General features: G+C 41.2%; 1 protein-coding gene across 1 annotated transcript in view; it reads right to left on the bottom strand.

Annotated features, from left to right (window-relative positions):
- Positions 1 to 2627: 2627 nt before the first annotated feature.
- Positions 2628 to 19320, bottom strand: part of LOC128736094 (uncharacterized) — a 61798-nt gene continuing 45105 nt past the window's right edge. Inside the window, exons 5-7 of the mRNA XM_053830575.1 lie at positions 16423 to 16698; positions 15920 to 16324; positions 2628 to 3651 (exon numbers count right to left, since the gene is read on the bottom strand). Of these exons, the coding sequence (XP_053686550.1) occupies positions 2628 to 3651; positions 15920 to 16324; positions 16423 to 16698 (1705 nt within the window). The remainder of the gene's footprint in view (positions 3652 to 15919; positions 16325 to 16422; positions 16699 to 19320) is intronic.

Raw genomic sequence — 19320 nt, 5'->3', positions numbered from 1 at the left:
ATGTTTATAAAGTTCTGTCGGTAAGCGGTCCTTCCCAGCGGCTTTATTGGTCTTCAGCAGCCTGATTTCTCGTTTGACTTCTTGGAGATCAGGTGCTAGGACATCACTATCTTCCATGGACGCTCCTAGGTTAATTTCCGTTCCGCCTCCTTCTGCGACTTCGCCATTGAGGTGTTCATCGAAGAACTGCTTCCACCTGTCGACCCCCTCGCGCTCGTTTGTAATTAGATTCCCTCCCTCGTCCCTACACATGTCAGGTTTCGGTGTGTAGCCCTTCCGGGTTTGGTTCACCTTCTCATAAAACTTGCGCGTGTCATTAGCTTGGAATAGTTGCACTAATTCTTCACGATCTCTGTCCTCCTTTTGGCGCTTTTTTCTACTCAGGATCGTGGTCAACTGGTTCCTACTTCCTACTCCTACTGACACGAGGTTTTCAAATATTGGAACTTTTGCGCTTAATTGGTTGAAAATGGTTAAAAAATAAGACTTATACTTTTGATACCGCGAAATAGAGGACCGCTCGTTCCCCAAGGGACCTAACATTTTCAAAAATAGTTGCATTTTCAGCAAACCTTGAGATCTATATCATGTGATATTTCATAAATTTGCCATGACTACAAATAACAACTAACAAATGGCCCGGTTCTGTAAAGAAGAAGAACAGGGCTTCTAAATTGAACAAAAATTTTTTGGCAGCCATCTTAAATTTGGCCGCCTTGTTGGATTTTATCGCCATTTTCACCATGAGCCTCCCATCCGATTTCCATTTTAGGACTACCATTGAAAAGCTGAAAAAAATTCTACAGGAAACATTCATAAAATTAAGTTGCAATGGTATTATCTGAATAAAATTACCAGTTATTTGTAGCAAGGCTCACAATTTTCATATAATTATTGTGATATTTCCAAAATTTTCTATGAAACAAACTACAAACGGCACGGTTTTGTAAAGAGGAGAGATAGGGCTTATAAACGAAGTGAAAAAAAATTGGCGGCCATCTTGGATTTGGCCGCCTTGTTGGATTTTATCAAAAATGTCGCCGTTATCGCCATGATCCCCCCAACCGATTTTAATTTCAAGACCACCATCAGAAAGCTGAGAACAAATGTTATAAGAAACATTTACCAAGTTAGGTGTGCAATGGCATTAACTAAATAAAACAATAAATTTTCTGCAGCAAGATATTCCATTATATGAGAGTTGTAAACCTTGATATTGATGGCCATGATCCCCAAAATGCCGATTTTTTGATAAAATCCAACATGGCGGCCAAATCCAAGATGGTCGTCGATTTTTTTTCACTTCGTTTATAAACCCTATCTCGCCTCTTTACATAACCATGTCGTTTATGGTTTGTTTCATAGCAAATATTGGAAATATCACAATGATTACCGTGGACCCCCGTTCGTTTGACCATTTTTAATCTGAACACTTCTTAATCTGAACCCCGCTGGTTTGCACGACGTGCAAATTAAAAATGGTTCAAATATCATTCTCAATATAACATCATTTGTTTATGCAGACAATGCGATTTGTTTGTACTGACCTAGCGTGTTTAATCGGTTTCACATTTCGTTTTGCTAACGATTAAGATAGAAATTCGATCAGAAAATGCAATATTCGCACTTGCAACTGCCGACTAAAACAAACCACCAAAACAATAACAAAGAGCAGGGCGGCCAGTTCACAGCGGTTTCAGCATATTTCGGGTTACCAGTTGTTCAAATTAAAAAGTAACCCCCTTATTTTGCATGAGGAATCGTTCAAACGAACGGGGGTCCACTGTGAAAATGTGATGAAAATTGTGAACCTTGCTACGAATAACTGGTTGTTTTATTCAGTTAATGCCATTGCGCACCTAATTTTATGAATGTTTCTTGTAGTATTTTTTCTCAGCTTTCCAATGGTGGCTTAAAATGAAAATCGGTTGTGGAGATCATGGTGAAAACGGTGGTTTTTTGTTAAAATCCAATTTAGCGACCAAACCCAAGATTGCCGCTAAAAAAATGTTCGCTCCATTCTTTACAGAACCGGGCCATTTGTTAGTTGTTTTATGGCAAATTTATGAAATTTCTCATGGTATAGATCTCAAGGTTTGCTGAAAATTCAACTTTATTTGGAACTGTTAGGCCCCTTGGCGAACGAGGGGTCCACTATTTCGAGGTAATAAAAATGTAATTCTTATTTTTTAACCATTTTCAACCAATTAAGCGCAAAAATTCCAATATTTGAAGATCTCGTGTCAGTAGTGGCCCCGTTTCAGCGAGAATTACTCTATCCGTCATTACTTTTTAGTTAGAAGGTAAGTCTGCAGTTAAAATTTCTATAGGCGTCTTCAACTAAAAAAATCTGTCATAGCAAAAATATGAACTTTTCAATTGGAACATAAACATAATATAAAATAAACATAAACATAAACATAACATAAAAATCAAGTATTCAAAAAAGATTGAACTTAAAATAATGTGTCTCGGAAGTATTCTTGGTTACAAATTAAACAAACTCCACGTGATTTTAATGCTCACACAGCTCTCACATACTTACAGGTTGAATATATGTTAGTTCGCATTTAGTACCCTGCATGCATTTCGATCGGTCTTATTTGCGGTCCTGCCGCAAATCTTCACTAATCCTTACTATTAGCCTGTACATTTTCAACCGGATCAATTCGCTCAAAAGCATCGGCACTTTTAGAATTGCATCCAGCTTCAATCACTACATCTCCGCTTTCGACACTACTTGAAGCTGCCTTGTAGATGACGGTATCGTACCGTTGAATCGAGTTATTGTGATCCGTATCCTGTCTTTCTGTACCGTCATCTGCCCCGACTAACTCGATTGCATCATCCTTTCCCTCTATGTCCCCACCATCTGCACTGCAATCAAAGGCAATCGTTTTGACGATTGCTTCTTCAGGAAGTAACTTTTCCGCACTACCAGCGACGTTAACATTTGTCATGGCTGGTGAAATATCAGCAACTACACTGAATTTATTCGAACCTAAGCTTTCACCAACGAGGCAGCAGTTGTTGTCCTGTACCAGTTCCCCTGTCCCTTCCTGTTTCGGCTGCTCTTCTGCTACCCTCGACTCATCGCACACACTGTTAAACTTGTTAAAGTTTTTACTGCGCCGTTCATGAATCACTTCAATCGAATCGTAACACTCATCGTCACGTGTATGATAGAAATTAGGATAACGATTACTTCCGGCGCCCCCGTGAACCGCAACCCCCTGAGTCTCTCCACTACTCGAGCTAATCACATATATCTGATCGAATTCGTTGCTTAGTTTTTTGCTTTTTATTTTCGGTTTCGGTTTACGGAAACTTTTCGTCGAATTGCTTCGGTGCAGGAAACGGCTGGTTTTCTCGCTGGACTCGCTGTTGGCTATCATCCGGGCACCCGATAGTATTAGCGAATCCGGTCGGGCTACGGGGGGCGATGAATTTATATTAGACGTGCTGACTGGAACCGATTGGTTGCATATTTCATGCGAGTGTTGTGATTCGTTGGCAATACCAGCAATAGCGCCCGACTGTGGCTCGTCCTGCTCTGGGCTGTCTTCTTCCGGAACACATGGCTCTAGGCTTGACTGACACGACAGATTGCGCTGGCCGATGGTCGGTTCCGAGCAAATGGATAATTGGCTTCTGCAATTAGAAGAAAAAAAAAGAATGTTCCAACACTATTTTACCAAATGCAATTAGCGAATAAGAAACGGAAATAATAAATGCAAAGATGGAAAGGTCAAAAGATTGCTTTCGAGAAACTTCTATCATGCTTATTTACCCCTAAAAAGTATTCTGTAAAACTGCACTGGCTGCGATTAATTTTACCAGCACATCTTCAACGTTTATCCTTGTCGGAGCAGTACAGCAAGTTTGGTGTTTTAATTTTCATCAATTACACACATTTAGCTTCCCTTCGTTCTCGAATCCACTATTCTTGAGGGCAGAGTGATTCGAATGCAATGCAATGACGCTGGGAAAGATCTACGATTTGGGAAGGACACATATTGACCGACTCAGTACACACGGAAGTGGCTTTTGCTTGGACGACCCCAAGAGGGCCCTTTACCGTTCTCTAACTTACAGTACAGAACTAAATATGTATATAGAAACAGCTTTGAAGCGCAAGGCACAACAAGGCTAGCATAGATAGTAGATTTATACTGCATCTGATGTGTGTCGAAATTTGCCCGAAATGGAAATTCCGTTTGCTAGTGAAATACCCCTGGAGGGGAATGAAGGCAATATCCGCTCCAGATGGCTCAAGGAAGATATTATGTGTGTTTTGCTAGTTGTTCGACCATTACCAGCAACAGCAATGTATGAATTAGCTAGCATCAGGTAGCTTACATACACATAGTATGAACAAGTACTTTTTGCTATCATCCATTCGGATCAGATGATATGCTGATAGATGTTGTGGCCTTTGTTTGGACATTGCAATACCTAGCAGGAAGGAAATCTGCATGTGCGTTTTTAAATGTCTGCTGGGACTAGGCAGCTAGGCTACTAACAATGCAGATTTATGTTGATTCCGTCATAGTCCTCACGAGTGAATATTTGCTGAGATTTATGACTGCGGTTCTGTCATAGGTTTTGCAGTTGAAAGCTAACAGGACCGATAAATGAACAATCTACAAACTGAGCCCTCATTTTCCTACCTTAGGCGAGTATTTCCTTTTGTGTATATTACAAACCTAATTACCGTTCGTACCGTTCGACGCTACTGAAGTGTGTTATTAAAGAGAGTTCTTCTTGATTTGGACGTAAATAAGTAATTCACGCTCCTTTAGGACTATGTCCTACAGGAAAGTAGCGTGTCATTTCAAGAAATCTAAATACGAAAAGTGGTCAGATTTTGAGTACAAATACAGCAGCGATTTCCTGATATCAATTTTCAATATTTTTACTCTGATCCGCACGTATTGAGCATTTTTCGTAGACTAAAGTGACCAGATTTGAATGCGGTGAATGCGGGACGTATTAAATGGCTTATTTGCTTGTCATTCGAAAAATTAGGGCTGATATCAGCATGTTTTGGCGAAAATACTGAATACTAACCGCTGTACTGAACGGCGAATCCGCCTCGGAATGGCTACAAGTGTTACCGAGCAAGTGGGGAGCCCTACATAAGCCTCAAACAATAAACAAAGGCCAGAATCCGGTCTCGCGGGCTACGCGGCCGGGTGGTGACAAAACCAGTAGAATCGAGGGCGAACATGAAGAAGAAAAGAAAGAGTAATGAATTTTTTTTTATCTCAGTGCGCCACTAGGCCTCACGGGCAGCTGATTCCTCAGGAGTTATTTAACTCGCGAGTAAGCTTAGCAGAAAGACGATGCGAGTATGTGCATGCGCGAGTGTGTGGGTAGCAGAATGTCTGCACACAGTACCGGCGGCTGTTTCTTTTATGTCTGCGTATGCGGCGTAAGCGTTGAATGCTATGTCTTTCATACTCTTTCACGTGTGTGTAGGCATGGTTGACTTCTCGCTCGCTTCGCAACGTTGGACGAAACGCGATACAGGTGTCTGACTCGATGATGAATAAGAATCAGAAAGGCCGATTTCAACCAAACGCGGTAGGGTTTGTAGCAGATTTTAGATTGGTTTTAGGGATGGGTTCGTGATAAAAGATCATGACTTCGCAAGGGATCTGTTTCATTGGCATCCGTGTGAAAACCACTGTTTTGTGACGGATAAGAATTCGGATATACCCAAAGCCGTAGGTGCCTCACTAAGTGGATTATGCCCTTCATTAAGACCCATGATACCCTGCCGCAGTTTCATGCTACAATGGACAATGGACTTCAGTTCATCTCAAAAGAGCTGATTGCACCAAATTGTCCCCGGGTTCGTGCAGTATTGAAATACTGGGTGATAATGAAGCAAAAGCTGAAGATGAACAGAACAGTCACCAGTAACATAATTTTCTATGTTTCATCCTTAGTAACTGTTTCGATTAAAAAATAATCAATGCGGGACAGTTTCCGGGACGCTTAGTAATCCGGGACAAGCCATCCAAATCCGGGACAGTCCCGCATAATCCGGGACGTCTGGTCAGCCTATCGTAGACCTATGTAAAAAGAACCTATTTGAGAACACCCACTATTGAAATATTGACCTCGATGTACGACACTAGTCTAACAACCCAGTCTTTGGTTCGAATTTCAACTGGAGGGGCTGTCAGAATCGTTATTACGTTCCTATAGTGGTTGGTTTTAATGACCAATTTCATAAAACCGCTAATAAAACTATGAGCTCCACCAGGACTTTCTGCTGAGCGCTAACTGCCTTCCTACCAAGTTACTCACTCATCGGAAGGTTTTTAAATGCACTTTAAGAATTAGGTTATAAGCTCAGGTAGTCTTATTATGCTCTGCTGAAAGCAGCAATAAAACTGATTACGCTTTTCGCTGCCACCACCATAATTTAATGAAGTCTTTCGCTTTGTTCGACAAAGCTTTAGACCATGGTGCTTGACAAAGAAGCCAGCTTTGTTAAGTTGAAAACATGTTGGCGTTGCCAGCAGTAAAACAGATTTCGTTGGCTACTCGCACTTACAGAAAATCTCATGCCAAACTGTCAACGCGTGAGTATTTACAAAAACAAAAACACTTCCTTGTCATTTTTTGTTATGCAAAACTCTGAACAATATTAGCAATGCTGACAATTATCGTGCGAAGAAAGGTTAATGTTTTACTGTTGGATCGTCCTGATCGATTTAGTTTACAGCGGCCATTATAAAATATCCGATAAGCTTACTTATTGGATTTCCATTGTAATGTTTCTCTTTATAAATCCTTGACCGTGAACAAAGTCGTAAACTGAGTGGTTAACGTATCTATACCTATAAAAATGGATTTCTGTCTGTCTGTCCCTATGTTCCTTTTAGAATCGAAAACTACTGAACCAATCAGCATGAAAATTTTCATGTAGGGGTTTTTGGGGCCAGGGAAGGTTCTCTCGATGGCAAAAGACCCCTTCTCAGACTAAGAGGGGGGGGGCTCCCATACAAATCTATGCCTATAAAAATGGATTTCTGTCTGCTCTATGTTCCTTATAGAATCGAAAACTACTGAACCAATCGGAGTGAAAATTTGCATGTAGGGGTTTTTCGTGCCAGGGAAGGTTCTTATGATGGTTAGAGACCCCTCCCCCCACTAAGAGTGGGGGGCTCCCAACAAATGAAACACAAATTTCTGCATAACTCGAGAACTAATCAAGCAAATGGAACAAAATTTTACATGTGGGTGTTTTTAGAGACAAGAATTTTTTCTATGGTGAATTTAGACCACTCCCAACTTTAGGAGGAGGGGCTCCTATACAAATGAAATACAAATTTCCTCATAACTCGAGAAGTAATCAAGCAAATGGAACCAAATTTGGCATGTGGGAGGTTTTGGAGGAATGATTTTTTTCTATGATGAATTAGGACCCCTCTCCCTTTTTAGGAACCTCTCCCCACTTTAGGATGGGGGCTCCCATACAAATGAAATACAAATTTACTCATAACTCCAGAACTAATCAAGCAAATGGAACAAACTATGACATGTGAGTATTTTTAGAGGCAAGATTGTTTTCTATGGTGAATTGAAACCGCTCCCCGCTTCAGGAGGAGGGGGGGCTCCCATACAAATGAAATACAAATTTCCTCATAACTCGAGAATTAATCAAGCAAATGGAACCAAATTTGGCATGTGGGGGTTTTGGAGGCAGGATTTTTTTTAATGATGGTTTGAGACCCCTCACCTCTGTGGTAGAAGGATAAGGACTCTCATACAAATAAAACAGAAATTTTTGCGTAACTCAAAAACTATTCAAACTCGAGTCCAAAATTTCTCTTCCTTAAAATATTAATCAATAACAAGACCACCAAAACTATCAATAGTAACATTAGATAATTCAGCGCGAGACGGCCACAGGCAGCGAGTATTGCCGGCGACCTGCCGTCGGAAGCGCCGGCCACTGCGGGTGGCAGCTCTCCGTAGCGATCACTACTATCTAGGTTTATTTCTTTTCCTAGATCTACTGACCTCTATTAAGGGGCCATCCATATACCACGTGGACAGCTTAGAGGGGGGTGGGGTGTATTAAAATGTCCACGCTTGTCCACGGAAGGGGGGAAGGGGGTAAGGAAAATGTCCACGTGGACAAGTTTTTTTTCATGCAATAGAAATTAGAAATAGCAATATAGAATTAATTATCCATATTAAAAACAATAAAAAAGAAGAAAAACAAAAAGTTATTTATATCCTTTATTTCTACTACTGTGTTTTATTGATAAATACGTATTTCGGTCACGACGTGAGACCTTCATCAGTATCTAATTAACTTAGACTGTTTTCCATATTCCATATTAGCATTAGCCATTGATCAGTGATTGTTTTAAGTTCAAATAAAGTTTTATATTCTGATGAGGCATATGTTCACGTAAACACATGAACCGAGCATTACGAGATGACGTATCTGGCATAAATCTTGTTGAAAAAATTAAGCCTGCGTTAGTACACAGTTGTTGATTGCCTAGTCTGACATTTGATGTAATGCAATAATAAACAAAATATATTATTTCTTTACAACTCTTGCCTTCTTTAGGAAATGATAAAGGTAACGGAAGAATCCACGAATATTTAGCAGTCACGTGACTCATTTATCACTTAGGTGGCGCTTGCACCAAATGATTGCATTTTGCCTCAAAATCAAATGCAGCTCGCCAAAATAAGGGCTTCCATGGGCAAACTATTTTCAAAAGGATTCGCCTTCAGAAAATTTTACGAATCACATTGCGTCGGAAAGGTCTTGTGTTGCGTTGAAGTAGACGGCCAAGCTGAGATGTTCTGGTCAAAGATACTCTAGACAAAGATACTCTGGACAGAGAAGAATCGTCAAGCGAAAGTCTTGCAGTCGATAATAATTTGCAGTATACAAGATCATAAGAATTAAGGTCCTAACACCTTGCATACGCATTTTAATAGGCTGCGGAAAGTTGACGGAAAATCCATTAAAAACTCAAATTTTCGCAACGACTAAAAAGCCATATGCATTGTGTCGCGGCCTTTAGACTGGCGCTTCCTTTCACGTAAGCTTTTTTGATAAATACTGCATAAATAAAGTTGAAAACAAAATTTAGAACAATGCATTTCTGTTTTGTTAAATTTGACGTAAGAAAAAAATGTCCTCGTGGACAAACAGGGGAGGGGGTGGGGGTTGAGCGAATGTCCGCGCTTGTCCACGGAGGGGGACGGGGGTGTTGAAAATTGGTATTTTTCTGTCCACGTGGTATCTGGATGGCCCAATTACAATTTTTTTAAACAAATTCTCAGCAGTTTCTATAGTTGTGCAGCATATGCGCATTAAATTTTATCGAGTATGTTGGTAATTTGGTATGATAGGTGGGTAAAATCGACGCGCCATCGAAATTTTTCAATTTTAGAAAGTTAGTTGTTTTAATCAAATAATGCCATTTCAACATTACATGAGAATTGTAAACCTCGCTACAAATAATTAATTATTTCATTTAGTTAACCCTCTAACGGGCAACACCGTAAAAACGATGCGATCAAGCTAATGACTATTTTATCATGAAAGTACCCACAAAAAAACCTTAAGTTCTGATTTTCATGCAAAAATAATTATCTGGAGGAGCGCCAGGCAAGAAAAAGTCCAATTTCTCTTTTTCTTTTTTCGTGCCTAGCGCTCTGCCCAGATATTTTTTCAATTCAGATATATTACAAAATTAAAATAATGCATGAAATTTACTCATAGAAACATTTTTTAGGTCAATCATTTTGTTCTAGATGTCCTTTTCCTTCAAAAGTAAAAAAGGGAATATTCGCGCATTAATTATTTTCGAAATTTTTCGGAATTTTTGTTTTTGAAAGATGATAACTTTTGAATGCATGGTCAGAATGTTATGATATTAGTATCAAAATGTCAAGAAATTTGTTCTGAACACATTTTGCATGTTGCCAATTAAAAACAAATTTCGTATGCGGCTCTGGAGCTCCAAAGGCGAAGGCCGTCTACAGACGGTCTTACCCGTTAGAGGGTTAATGCAAATGCACACCTGAATTAATGGGTGTTTCTTGTAGAGCTTTTCAATCGTGACCTTGAAATAAAAATCGGTTGGGGCGATCATGATGAAAACGGCGCAGCTAATTTTTCTCACTTCATTTGAATCCTTCCGTTTACAAGATCGTGTCGTTTTTAGTTTATTTCATAACAAATATTGGAAATATCACAATAATTATATGAAAACTGTGAACCTTGCTACAGATAACTAATTGTTTTATCTAGTTAATGCCAATGCTCACCTAATTTTATGAATGTATGTTGTGGTATTTTTTCTCAGCTTCCCCAATGGTGGTCTCAAAATGAAAGTCGGTTGGGGGGTCATCCAAGATGGCTACCAAAATTTTTTTACTCTATTTGAAAGTCCAGTTCAGTTTTAATTTTCAGCTTGTTTCACTTGTCAATTCGTTACCTTCGAAATCTTCATCTTCCAGTCTGTTAAAATACCTTCATTTGTATCTTTGCACAAAGCCTTTACTTTACGTTTTTAATACAATTTCGGGCTGGTCCCGAATGGCCGAAACACAATTGGCCGAATCACGAATGGCCGAAATTCAAATGGCCGAATTCCAACAACAGACACAGAAGGCCGAAGCACGGATGGCCGAATCACGAAAGGCCGAATTTCTCCGGAATGTCTAAGTCGTCGAAATTTTTATTACTCATTTTGTGAGACCTTACAAATTTTGAATAAATTTTTTCGTATGTTTCTCTCCGCGACTTTGAAACATCCCCATAAAAAACATTTAAAATTTTCCCCTCTATTGCCTTTTGTTCCACTCGCAGCTCTGTGATGATCTGCGTCATTGATAGGAGAAGGAAAAAAGTTTTTCGTAAAATTCTGTACCTTAGTTTCAGAAAAACCAGACATACTCTGCGTCCTATTTTTTATTTTGGTAGATAGAGTATAGCTGATTGATAGTTGTTTCTTCCCCTAAGCGCGAATGATTTACGTTTATTATAGGGTGCGAGGCCTATTGATCGTGTCAGTAGTAAATGTTTCCTAGATGATTCAGGGCGAGACGGCCACAGGCCGCGAGTGTGCGCCGGTGACCCGCCGTCGGAAGCGCCGGCCACTGCGGGGGGGCAGCCCCCGCCCGCAAAAACCACTACTATTTAGGTGCATACATTTTCCTAGGTTTACTGACCAATAGGGATTATTCTATTTAAGTCCGAACGAGCGGCAGCGAGCAAGGGCAGCTTATACCCAACATTTGTGCAGGCTTAAGGCCGTGATTATTTTCGGCCGAATATGACTTTCGGCCATTCGTGTTTCAGCTTTGTATGATTCGGCCATTCGTGGTTCGGCCGTTCGTGATTCGGCCATTAGATATACAGGGGTTAGACAAAATGATCGGGACAGGCAAAATTTTGATGAAATTCAAACGGCCATAACTTTCACAAAATTGGATAATTTTAGGTGAAGCCAATTGCATTCGTTTTCCGTTCTTCTTCGACCAATCGACTGGAAACGAAATCTAGCTTTGGGATAAAATATGTAAATTAATAAATTTCCATGACAGAAAAAGATACAGGAGATTTAAAAAATCAGTTTTTGACATACCCCCAGGCAACCCGGAATATCTCTGGTGTCCGCTGACTATTATAAATTTTGAAATATTTTCGGAAAACTAGGAAAATTTCCCCGTCGAAAACAATTGGTTTCATCTAAAAATGTTCATTTTTGTAAATGTTATGACCGTTTGAATTTCATTAAAATTTTGCATGTCCCGATCATTTTGTCTAACCCCTGTATTTGCCTTTCGACGCATTACAGATCATTGTAGCCCAATCCTCTTAGCCTCCGTTTTTAGTCTGGCGTAGACTGACTCCGCCGGCCCAAGGTTTCTAGTAAGGATGTCGAGGTTTGTAAAGGCTAGAAGTGGGCTACTCTTGCTGAAGATCGTTGCTCTCGTTTTGTTGCCCGCTCGCCGGATCACTCCTTCAATAGCGATATGGAATAACATACAGGACAACATATTTTGATACGCACACTACGAAACGCATGTTACAAAGGAAAGCTGTAACTGTAGCTATTTGTGTATTTAAAATACAGACTTGTTACATGCATCGTTCACAGCAAAATGGTTGTGTACGCGATTGAGCGATTAGAAAACTCTGGCTCGATATTTACGCTTCGTGCTTAACCTTTACGTCCCCGACATCAAAAATGAAGGTACTCTCAGTTACACTTTTGGCTCTATCTCATCTGATTTTTAATCGATTTTTATGCAACTAGTCTTAAAAAACCACATTAGATTGGCCTTTAATGAAAAAATATGCTGGTAAATTCTGGTTTCATTTTCCCGGAGATATTCCAGATCGCGGTGGGATTTTTTTTTGACGTCATAAGTAGCAGATGAAATAAAACTAGAAATCTACTTAATTGACTGCGCAAAAGTTATCAATTTTATTTGTAGTCACTAATAATGACTTTTACACTACCCTGTAGAGCGCTGACTTATGCCCCACACTTCGGAACATCCGTTGTCGGTTCTACCGGAACTCAAAAGTGGCCATTTGGAATTCTCTTTGGAAATATGGCAAATGGGGTATCAAATGACAGGGTTTTTCAACACGAGCTCTTTAGTGGACATTTGGATGTATTCTGAACCGATCTAGACATTTTCACATTACAAAATTGTTTGGTTTGAAAGAGAAAGGGTTTCAAACGTTTGTTTCTACGGCAATACGCGAATTTCCGGACCGGTAGCAGATGTAAAACTGGCAGGGATGACAATAGGGAAAAGTTTGGGGGCGGCCATTGGCAAGGAGGAGGTTCAAAAAAGACTTCCAAAAGAGAATTCCAAATGACCACTTTTGACTTCCGGTAGAACCAATTCCGGATGTTTCGGAATGCCAAGTTCGGCTCAAAATACTGCCAAATGTCCACTAAAGAGCTCTCCTTGAAAAATCCTGTCATTTGATACCCCATTTGCCATATTTCCGGGGAGAATTCTAAATAGCCACTTTTGAATTCCGGCAGAACCGATACCGGATGTTCCGGAATACTCAGATCAGCTCAAAATACATCCAAATGTCCCCTAAAGAGCTCGTGTTGGAAAATCCTGTCATTTGATACCCCATTTGCCATATTTGCGGAGAGAATTCCAAATGACTATTTTTGCGTTCCGGTAGAACTGATGCCGGATGTGCCGAAATGTCCAGATCGGCTCAAAACACATCCAAATGTCCTCTAAAGAGCTCGTGTTGAAAAATCCTGTCATTTGATACCCCATTTTCCATATTTCTGAAGAGAATTCCAAATGGCCACTTTTGAGTTCCGGTAGAACCGACAACGGATGTTCCGAAGTGTGGGGCATAAGTCAGCGCTCTACAGGGTAGCGTAAAAGTCATTATTAGTGACTACAAATAAAATTGATAACTTTTGCGCAGTCAATTAAGTAGATTTCCAGTTTTATTTCATCTGCTACTTATGACGTCAAAAAAAAATCCCACCGCGATCTGGAATATCTCCGGGAAAATGAAACCAGAATTTACCAGCATATTTTTTCATTAAAGGCCAATCTAATGTGGTTCTTTTAAGACTAGTTGCATAAAAATCGATTAAAAATCAGATGAGATGGAGCCAAAAGTGTAACTGAAAGTACCTTCATTTTTGATGTCGGGGACGTAAAGGTTAAGCTCTGAATTCGACCACCGAATTCTAGATCTGTATCTGTCTGGCTCGTGAACTTAGTATTAAGGACGCGTTCCTTTGATAAAAGAATGCAAATGAATAAATTGCTCTGCTGCCGTGCTCTGTGGCACGGTATCGTACGGTGCGCCCTAATACAAGTAACACCGAGCCATGCAAAGGAAATGTGCTCCAAGGTGCAGTGTCATATTAGTTGCAATAGCGAGTTGGTAAAAGGCACCGCTACCGAGAGTGCATAAACTAGGAACGGAACAGAACATTTTAGCGCGGCTCGCAGTGCGATGCAGGCTTTTGCAAGTCTGCTAGCTTACAATCAATTCAATTGTCTAATACAACCTGCTAGCATACAATCAATTGTAGACAATCAATTTAGATGGATCAAAGATGAAGCAATAAAAGGCCGGAGTAACAGAATAAATTGCGATTATGAGTATATGTCGACCTGAAACTCAATTATTCAAATTTAATATTGTAGCAAATAGGCACGAGGAAAATTATACCATTATTTTATTGAGGTAAATTGAATACCTAGATCTACTGCATTCAGTGTGAAGAATGACAGTTCAGCCTTGACATCAGTTGATGACTCTGATTGAACGACGGATGCAAAATTCATTGCGTTGCGATATCATACGTTTCTGCTTCACGGTTGGATGGATGGATGAATACCGTGCCACCACATTGAGCAGAATTGATGGTTTTTCCCGCTTGCTGCTTAGAAAACTCATAACATATTTTGAACCAACCAGTGCAAGTATCATACAAAGTACAATCATTTATAAAGTGCATCATCCAGGTTTTCTGATTTCTGCAGTCGTTACACGCTTTCATAAAGTGAACTTAATCTCATACTAGATTTATACGCCGCAAAGGATGCCACTAATTGCGTTTGCGGTTTGGTTATAAAGAAAGTAGGCATTTTGTCGTACATATATTCTGTTTTGTAATAATTATATTGAAATAGTCACCGGAAAATGGTGCAGAAACGTTATGTATGATACTAAAAAAAGTAAAGCTATGCTACTTCTAACGCTACTATTTAACGAACAACAATCATTGCATTATACTAGATACTTGCACAATTTCTATGCGAATTCAAACCAAAAATTTTAGCAGAAGCAGAAAACAACTGCACTTTAAATGATTAAGTCCTGAATTTTTGCTTGCGTTAACAAAACGAGTATGAATTATAACTGTAGCTTTCACACCTAAAAATTTGTAAAAAAATATAACAGTGGTGACTCGCTTTGTAAATTACGCTGCGAACTCGAGCGGATTTATTTTTTCAACTATGTGCTCCTATTTTATGTGAAATGCTATACTGCGGAGCTACAATCTAGAAACCGTCTTCCTATCTTGATAGAGTAAACTAGCATCGCGAAACGTGTGCCAGTTTTATCCTGTTTAGTCAGAATGTGAACCGGATTTTTCATAATTATTTCCCGTATGTTTCGCCGGTTTCCTATGTTAAGCAACAGATGCTGGTGAAAATTTAAGCCAACGGAAAAGGTGACTAACCACTCGTCTAAATTCAGCCATTAATGTCATTTTCCTCATGTTTTGGCAGTGCTACCCTAGCCATCAACAAATGAGAAAGTCATGGTGAGTCGGTGCTTGCTGTACCTACTGTTCCCTGTTGCGATTTAGATGGTTGTTTTATGGTCGGTGGATGATTTTTGTGCCACGGTAAAAGGTCATGATTATTACGAAATGCTGCTTTTGGGTTCCTTCTCCCCACTACGAGCCAACTTTATCATGGTAAGAGCAAATTATTTGACTAGGAAAAAGAGCTAAGCACCATATAAATATGCATTCACCGAGGCCGCTTTGATAGGCGAACAGCCAAGCTAGAGTAATTAATGCTTTGACCATTTCTTAGTAACAACGGATCACATTAACGGGCTTGAGCTATTTCGGTCCCGTCTCGACAATTGCAATGATTTACTGCTGCCATGAATTAAAGCCAATGAACTTGATCTTTGGGTTAGGTGAAGTTTTATCCAATAATATGAAAGAAATAACTATCTGCAACAATAGAGTCAACTGAAAAGTAATGAAATATAAATGGCATGTGGTTAAATATTTATGTCAGCGTGAAAAAATTAAATAAAGCCTAGGAGCAAGATGAACAAAGCAAATAGAAACGGTAAAAGCACAAAAAAATATCAGAATAGGATACTTACCGACATTCTCGCTCCACCGACGGTGTCGACATCTGCCCCATCCCGCTGGCCTTTCGTGGTGTCGCTGCCAGCACTGACGGATCCGGACTGTTGAATTCCGCCGTGGAAGCCGCTCCCCGTGAATCGACGCTAGGTGTTTTGGAAATCGTTGAGGCACGCCTACTGCTTCGGTTCATTTTGGACGAGGCATTCGAAATCGTCGATGACCGTCGGCTGGTGGCAAAAGGATTATGTTTCGGGCTGGCCGACGGGTCGTCTTTCTCAATCTTGGTTTGCCGTGATAGGACATGCTTCCGGGCCGTGTCCGAGCGCTTGTTACGGTCACGCAACTTGTGCACTAGCGGTACGTCGCTTGGATAGGATCCGTAGTGCATAGATCCGTGCGAACCGGACTGATTCGAGTGTCTGTTGGATGAATAATAGCATGTTTGAGTAGACGAATTTCGTATGGAAATTAGATTCAATGTTCACTGCACATAGAAATTGATATGAAAATGCATTACCTCATGAAAGGCTCTGGCTCATCCACGGACTGTGCATGCCGATGCATCTGGTGCAGTAACCCGGGATGCAACAAGCTTCCGTTGGTTTCACGTGTCGATCGATGAACCATGCTGCTGACACGCGATCCACGATGATGATGCCGAACCACCGACCGGGCACAAACCGGCGAGTCCACCACTTGGGGCGTTGGCAGCTTGTCGGCTGTTAGATTTGGCACGGAGCCGCTGCGGGACACTCGTCGACTTTCACACGGTTGGTGGATTGCTTTCGGCGTTCTGAAATAATACAGCACACAAAGTGGTTTTAAAACTGCTCGCTTAATCAAATCGTTCATTAGCATATGAATTGCCGCTAAATCAATGCGGATAAGCTCGTTCAATTGAATTTCTCTATAGAAATTCTAGCTCAGATCGTTAATAGATTTCGATTTCATAAATTTAGGACATTTTCATAAATGTATTATTGCATTAGTCTCACTTCTTCGTTGTTTCTTTTCAATTTTCATTTTCTACTTTCAGTAGGGTAATCATGAATTGCTTTCTTCATTAAGCTTTCTAATGATTGAGAAAGTTATTAGGAAAGGTTCATTTCTAGGAAGCTATAGCATTTTTATAGCATTTCTAGCATTTTAATTCACTATCTTTTAAATGATGCTTGTAAACATAATGTGTAATATCAAAAAATGACTTTCTACGGGATAAGTTTTTTTTTTAGGGTATGAAATGGAGAGAGTTACCTGGAAGGAGCGTCAAACATAGCTCTGGCTCTCTCAAGCTCCCACCTGGCGCCTCCACGCAGATCTAAGTCAAATGATGACGGTCGATGGCCTTACCCGGAAATGCTTCACGTACTTACTGAAGCAGCTAAGCTAGGAGGTGCGAACTAGAGCGCCTGTTCTCCAGGTGAGGGGCGGCTCACACAGCGTCTGTCTCGTAACGGGCGGCTGAATATGAAATGCTGTATCCCGCAAGCTATACCTAAGATGGCAGACCCATCAGCGGGATGTAGGTATCGCGACCCCGGTGAGGTAGTATACCGAAAACTCAATTACCACGAACAACGAACAAAGAAATTCAGGACGGAACAATCGGTATAGGACACGGCAAGGGACAAGGAAACGATTAAGGGATAACGATTGGAAACTTGGTACCTGGAATGTCCGAACTCTCCATGAACCGGCACGGGCTGGCTTGCTTGCTCGAGAGCTGCATCAACTCGGAGTGGAGATCGCTGCTATTCAGGAAGTTCGGTGGCCAAATTCCGGAGAAAGGGAGTTCCGTGCAGTAGACCCTATTGCAGGCACTTCTTTTAAGTACCACATCTACTACAGTGGCGGTAAGAAAGCTGAACATGGAGTCGGTTTCGTAGTGTTGGGAAAACAAAAGCAACGAGTTATCCGGTGGAGGCCCGTAGATGACCGTATATGCGTGTTGAGGATTAAGGGCAAATTCTTCAACTATAGCCTAATCAACTTATACGCACCGACAAATGATAAATCCGATGATGCTAAAGACGAGTTTTACGACAAGCTTGAGAGGACCTATGGAGAGTGCCCAAAACACGACGTGAAAATCATCATCGGAGATGCAAACGCGCAGATCGGGAGGGAGGAATTCTTCCGTCCAGTTATTGGAAGACATAGCCTGCATCTGTCGACCAATGATAACGGCCTGAGGCTCATAAATTTTGCCGCGGCCAGAGGGATGGCGATCTGTAGCACCTACTTTCCACGTTTGAATATTCGGAAACAAACCTGGAGGCATCCAAATGGAGACTCTAGCTCTCAGATCGATCATGTCTTGATTGACGGTCGACACTTTTCGGATGTTATCGATGTACGGTCTTTTCGTGGACCAAATATCGACTCTGACCACTATCTCGTAGTGAGTAAGATTCGCGCAAGGCTGTCGAACACGGCGAAAGCTCGCACTGAAAGGACGCTGCGTTTCAACATCCAGCGGTTAACTGCAGACGGCGTTGCAGTGGAGTACGCCAGGAAGCTTCACCAGCGAATCGCAGAACAGCAGGTAGAAGAAGAAGAAGATATAAATGGGCTGTGGAGGAACATCCATGGTGCCATCCAAACAACAGCGAGAGAGGTGGTAGGCACGACGCGTGGAAGACAGCGTAACAGCTGGTTTGATGCCGAATGCCAGAGAGTGACAGACGAAAAGAACCAGGCCAGGAGTCGCATGCTCACTGCGGCAACGCGTCAAAACAGAGAGAGATACAGAGAGACTAGAGCTGCGGAAAAAAGAATCCATCGTCTAAAGAAACGCGAGTACGAGGAGCACGTGCTTGCCGGCGCAGAGAAGCGATACGCCAGCAACAACACACGGAGTTTCTATAAAACGGTGAGAAGCAGGAATTTTGCCATGCCTGTGATGTGCAATGATAGTGCTGGCAACCTGCTTACCGACAAAACGGCGGTAGCAGCCAGGTGGAAGGAGCACTTCCAGACACTATTGAATGGAGAGGTAAATGAGGAGATCAGCAGGGACAGGATAGAAATTGTAAGCGATGGTCAAGCTGTGGAGCCACCAACACAGGAGGAGGTTAAGAAGGCAATCAGTGAGCTGAAAAACGGTAAGGCTGCTGGGAAGGACGGTATCCCGGCTGAACTTCTAAAAGCGGGGAGCGAGCGGCTGTACGAAGCAATCCACCGGATCATTGTCACGATCTGGGAGGAAGAACAAATGCTGGAGGAGTGGTTGGATGGCCTCATTTGCCCAATTTTCAAAAAGGAACATCGAATGGAGTGTAAAAACTATCGAGGAATTACATTGTTCAATTCTGCCTACAAGGTGCTTTCCCGTATCCTGTTCTGCAGACTGAGACCGTTAGCGGAGTCCTTCGTCGGCGAGTACCAAGCTGGTTTTCGTGAGGGTCGCTCCACG

This window comes from Sabethes cyaneus, chromosome 2 (genome assembly GCF_943734655.1).
Source record: "Sabethes cyaneus chromosome 2, idSabCyanKW18_F2, whole genome shotgun sequence".
In the NCBI taxonomy this organism is placed as follows: Eukaryota; Metazoa; Arthropoda; class Insecta; order Diptera; family Culicidae; genus Sabethes; species Sabethes cyaneus.
This window is presented reverse-complemented; position numbering and strand designations above follow the sequence as displayed.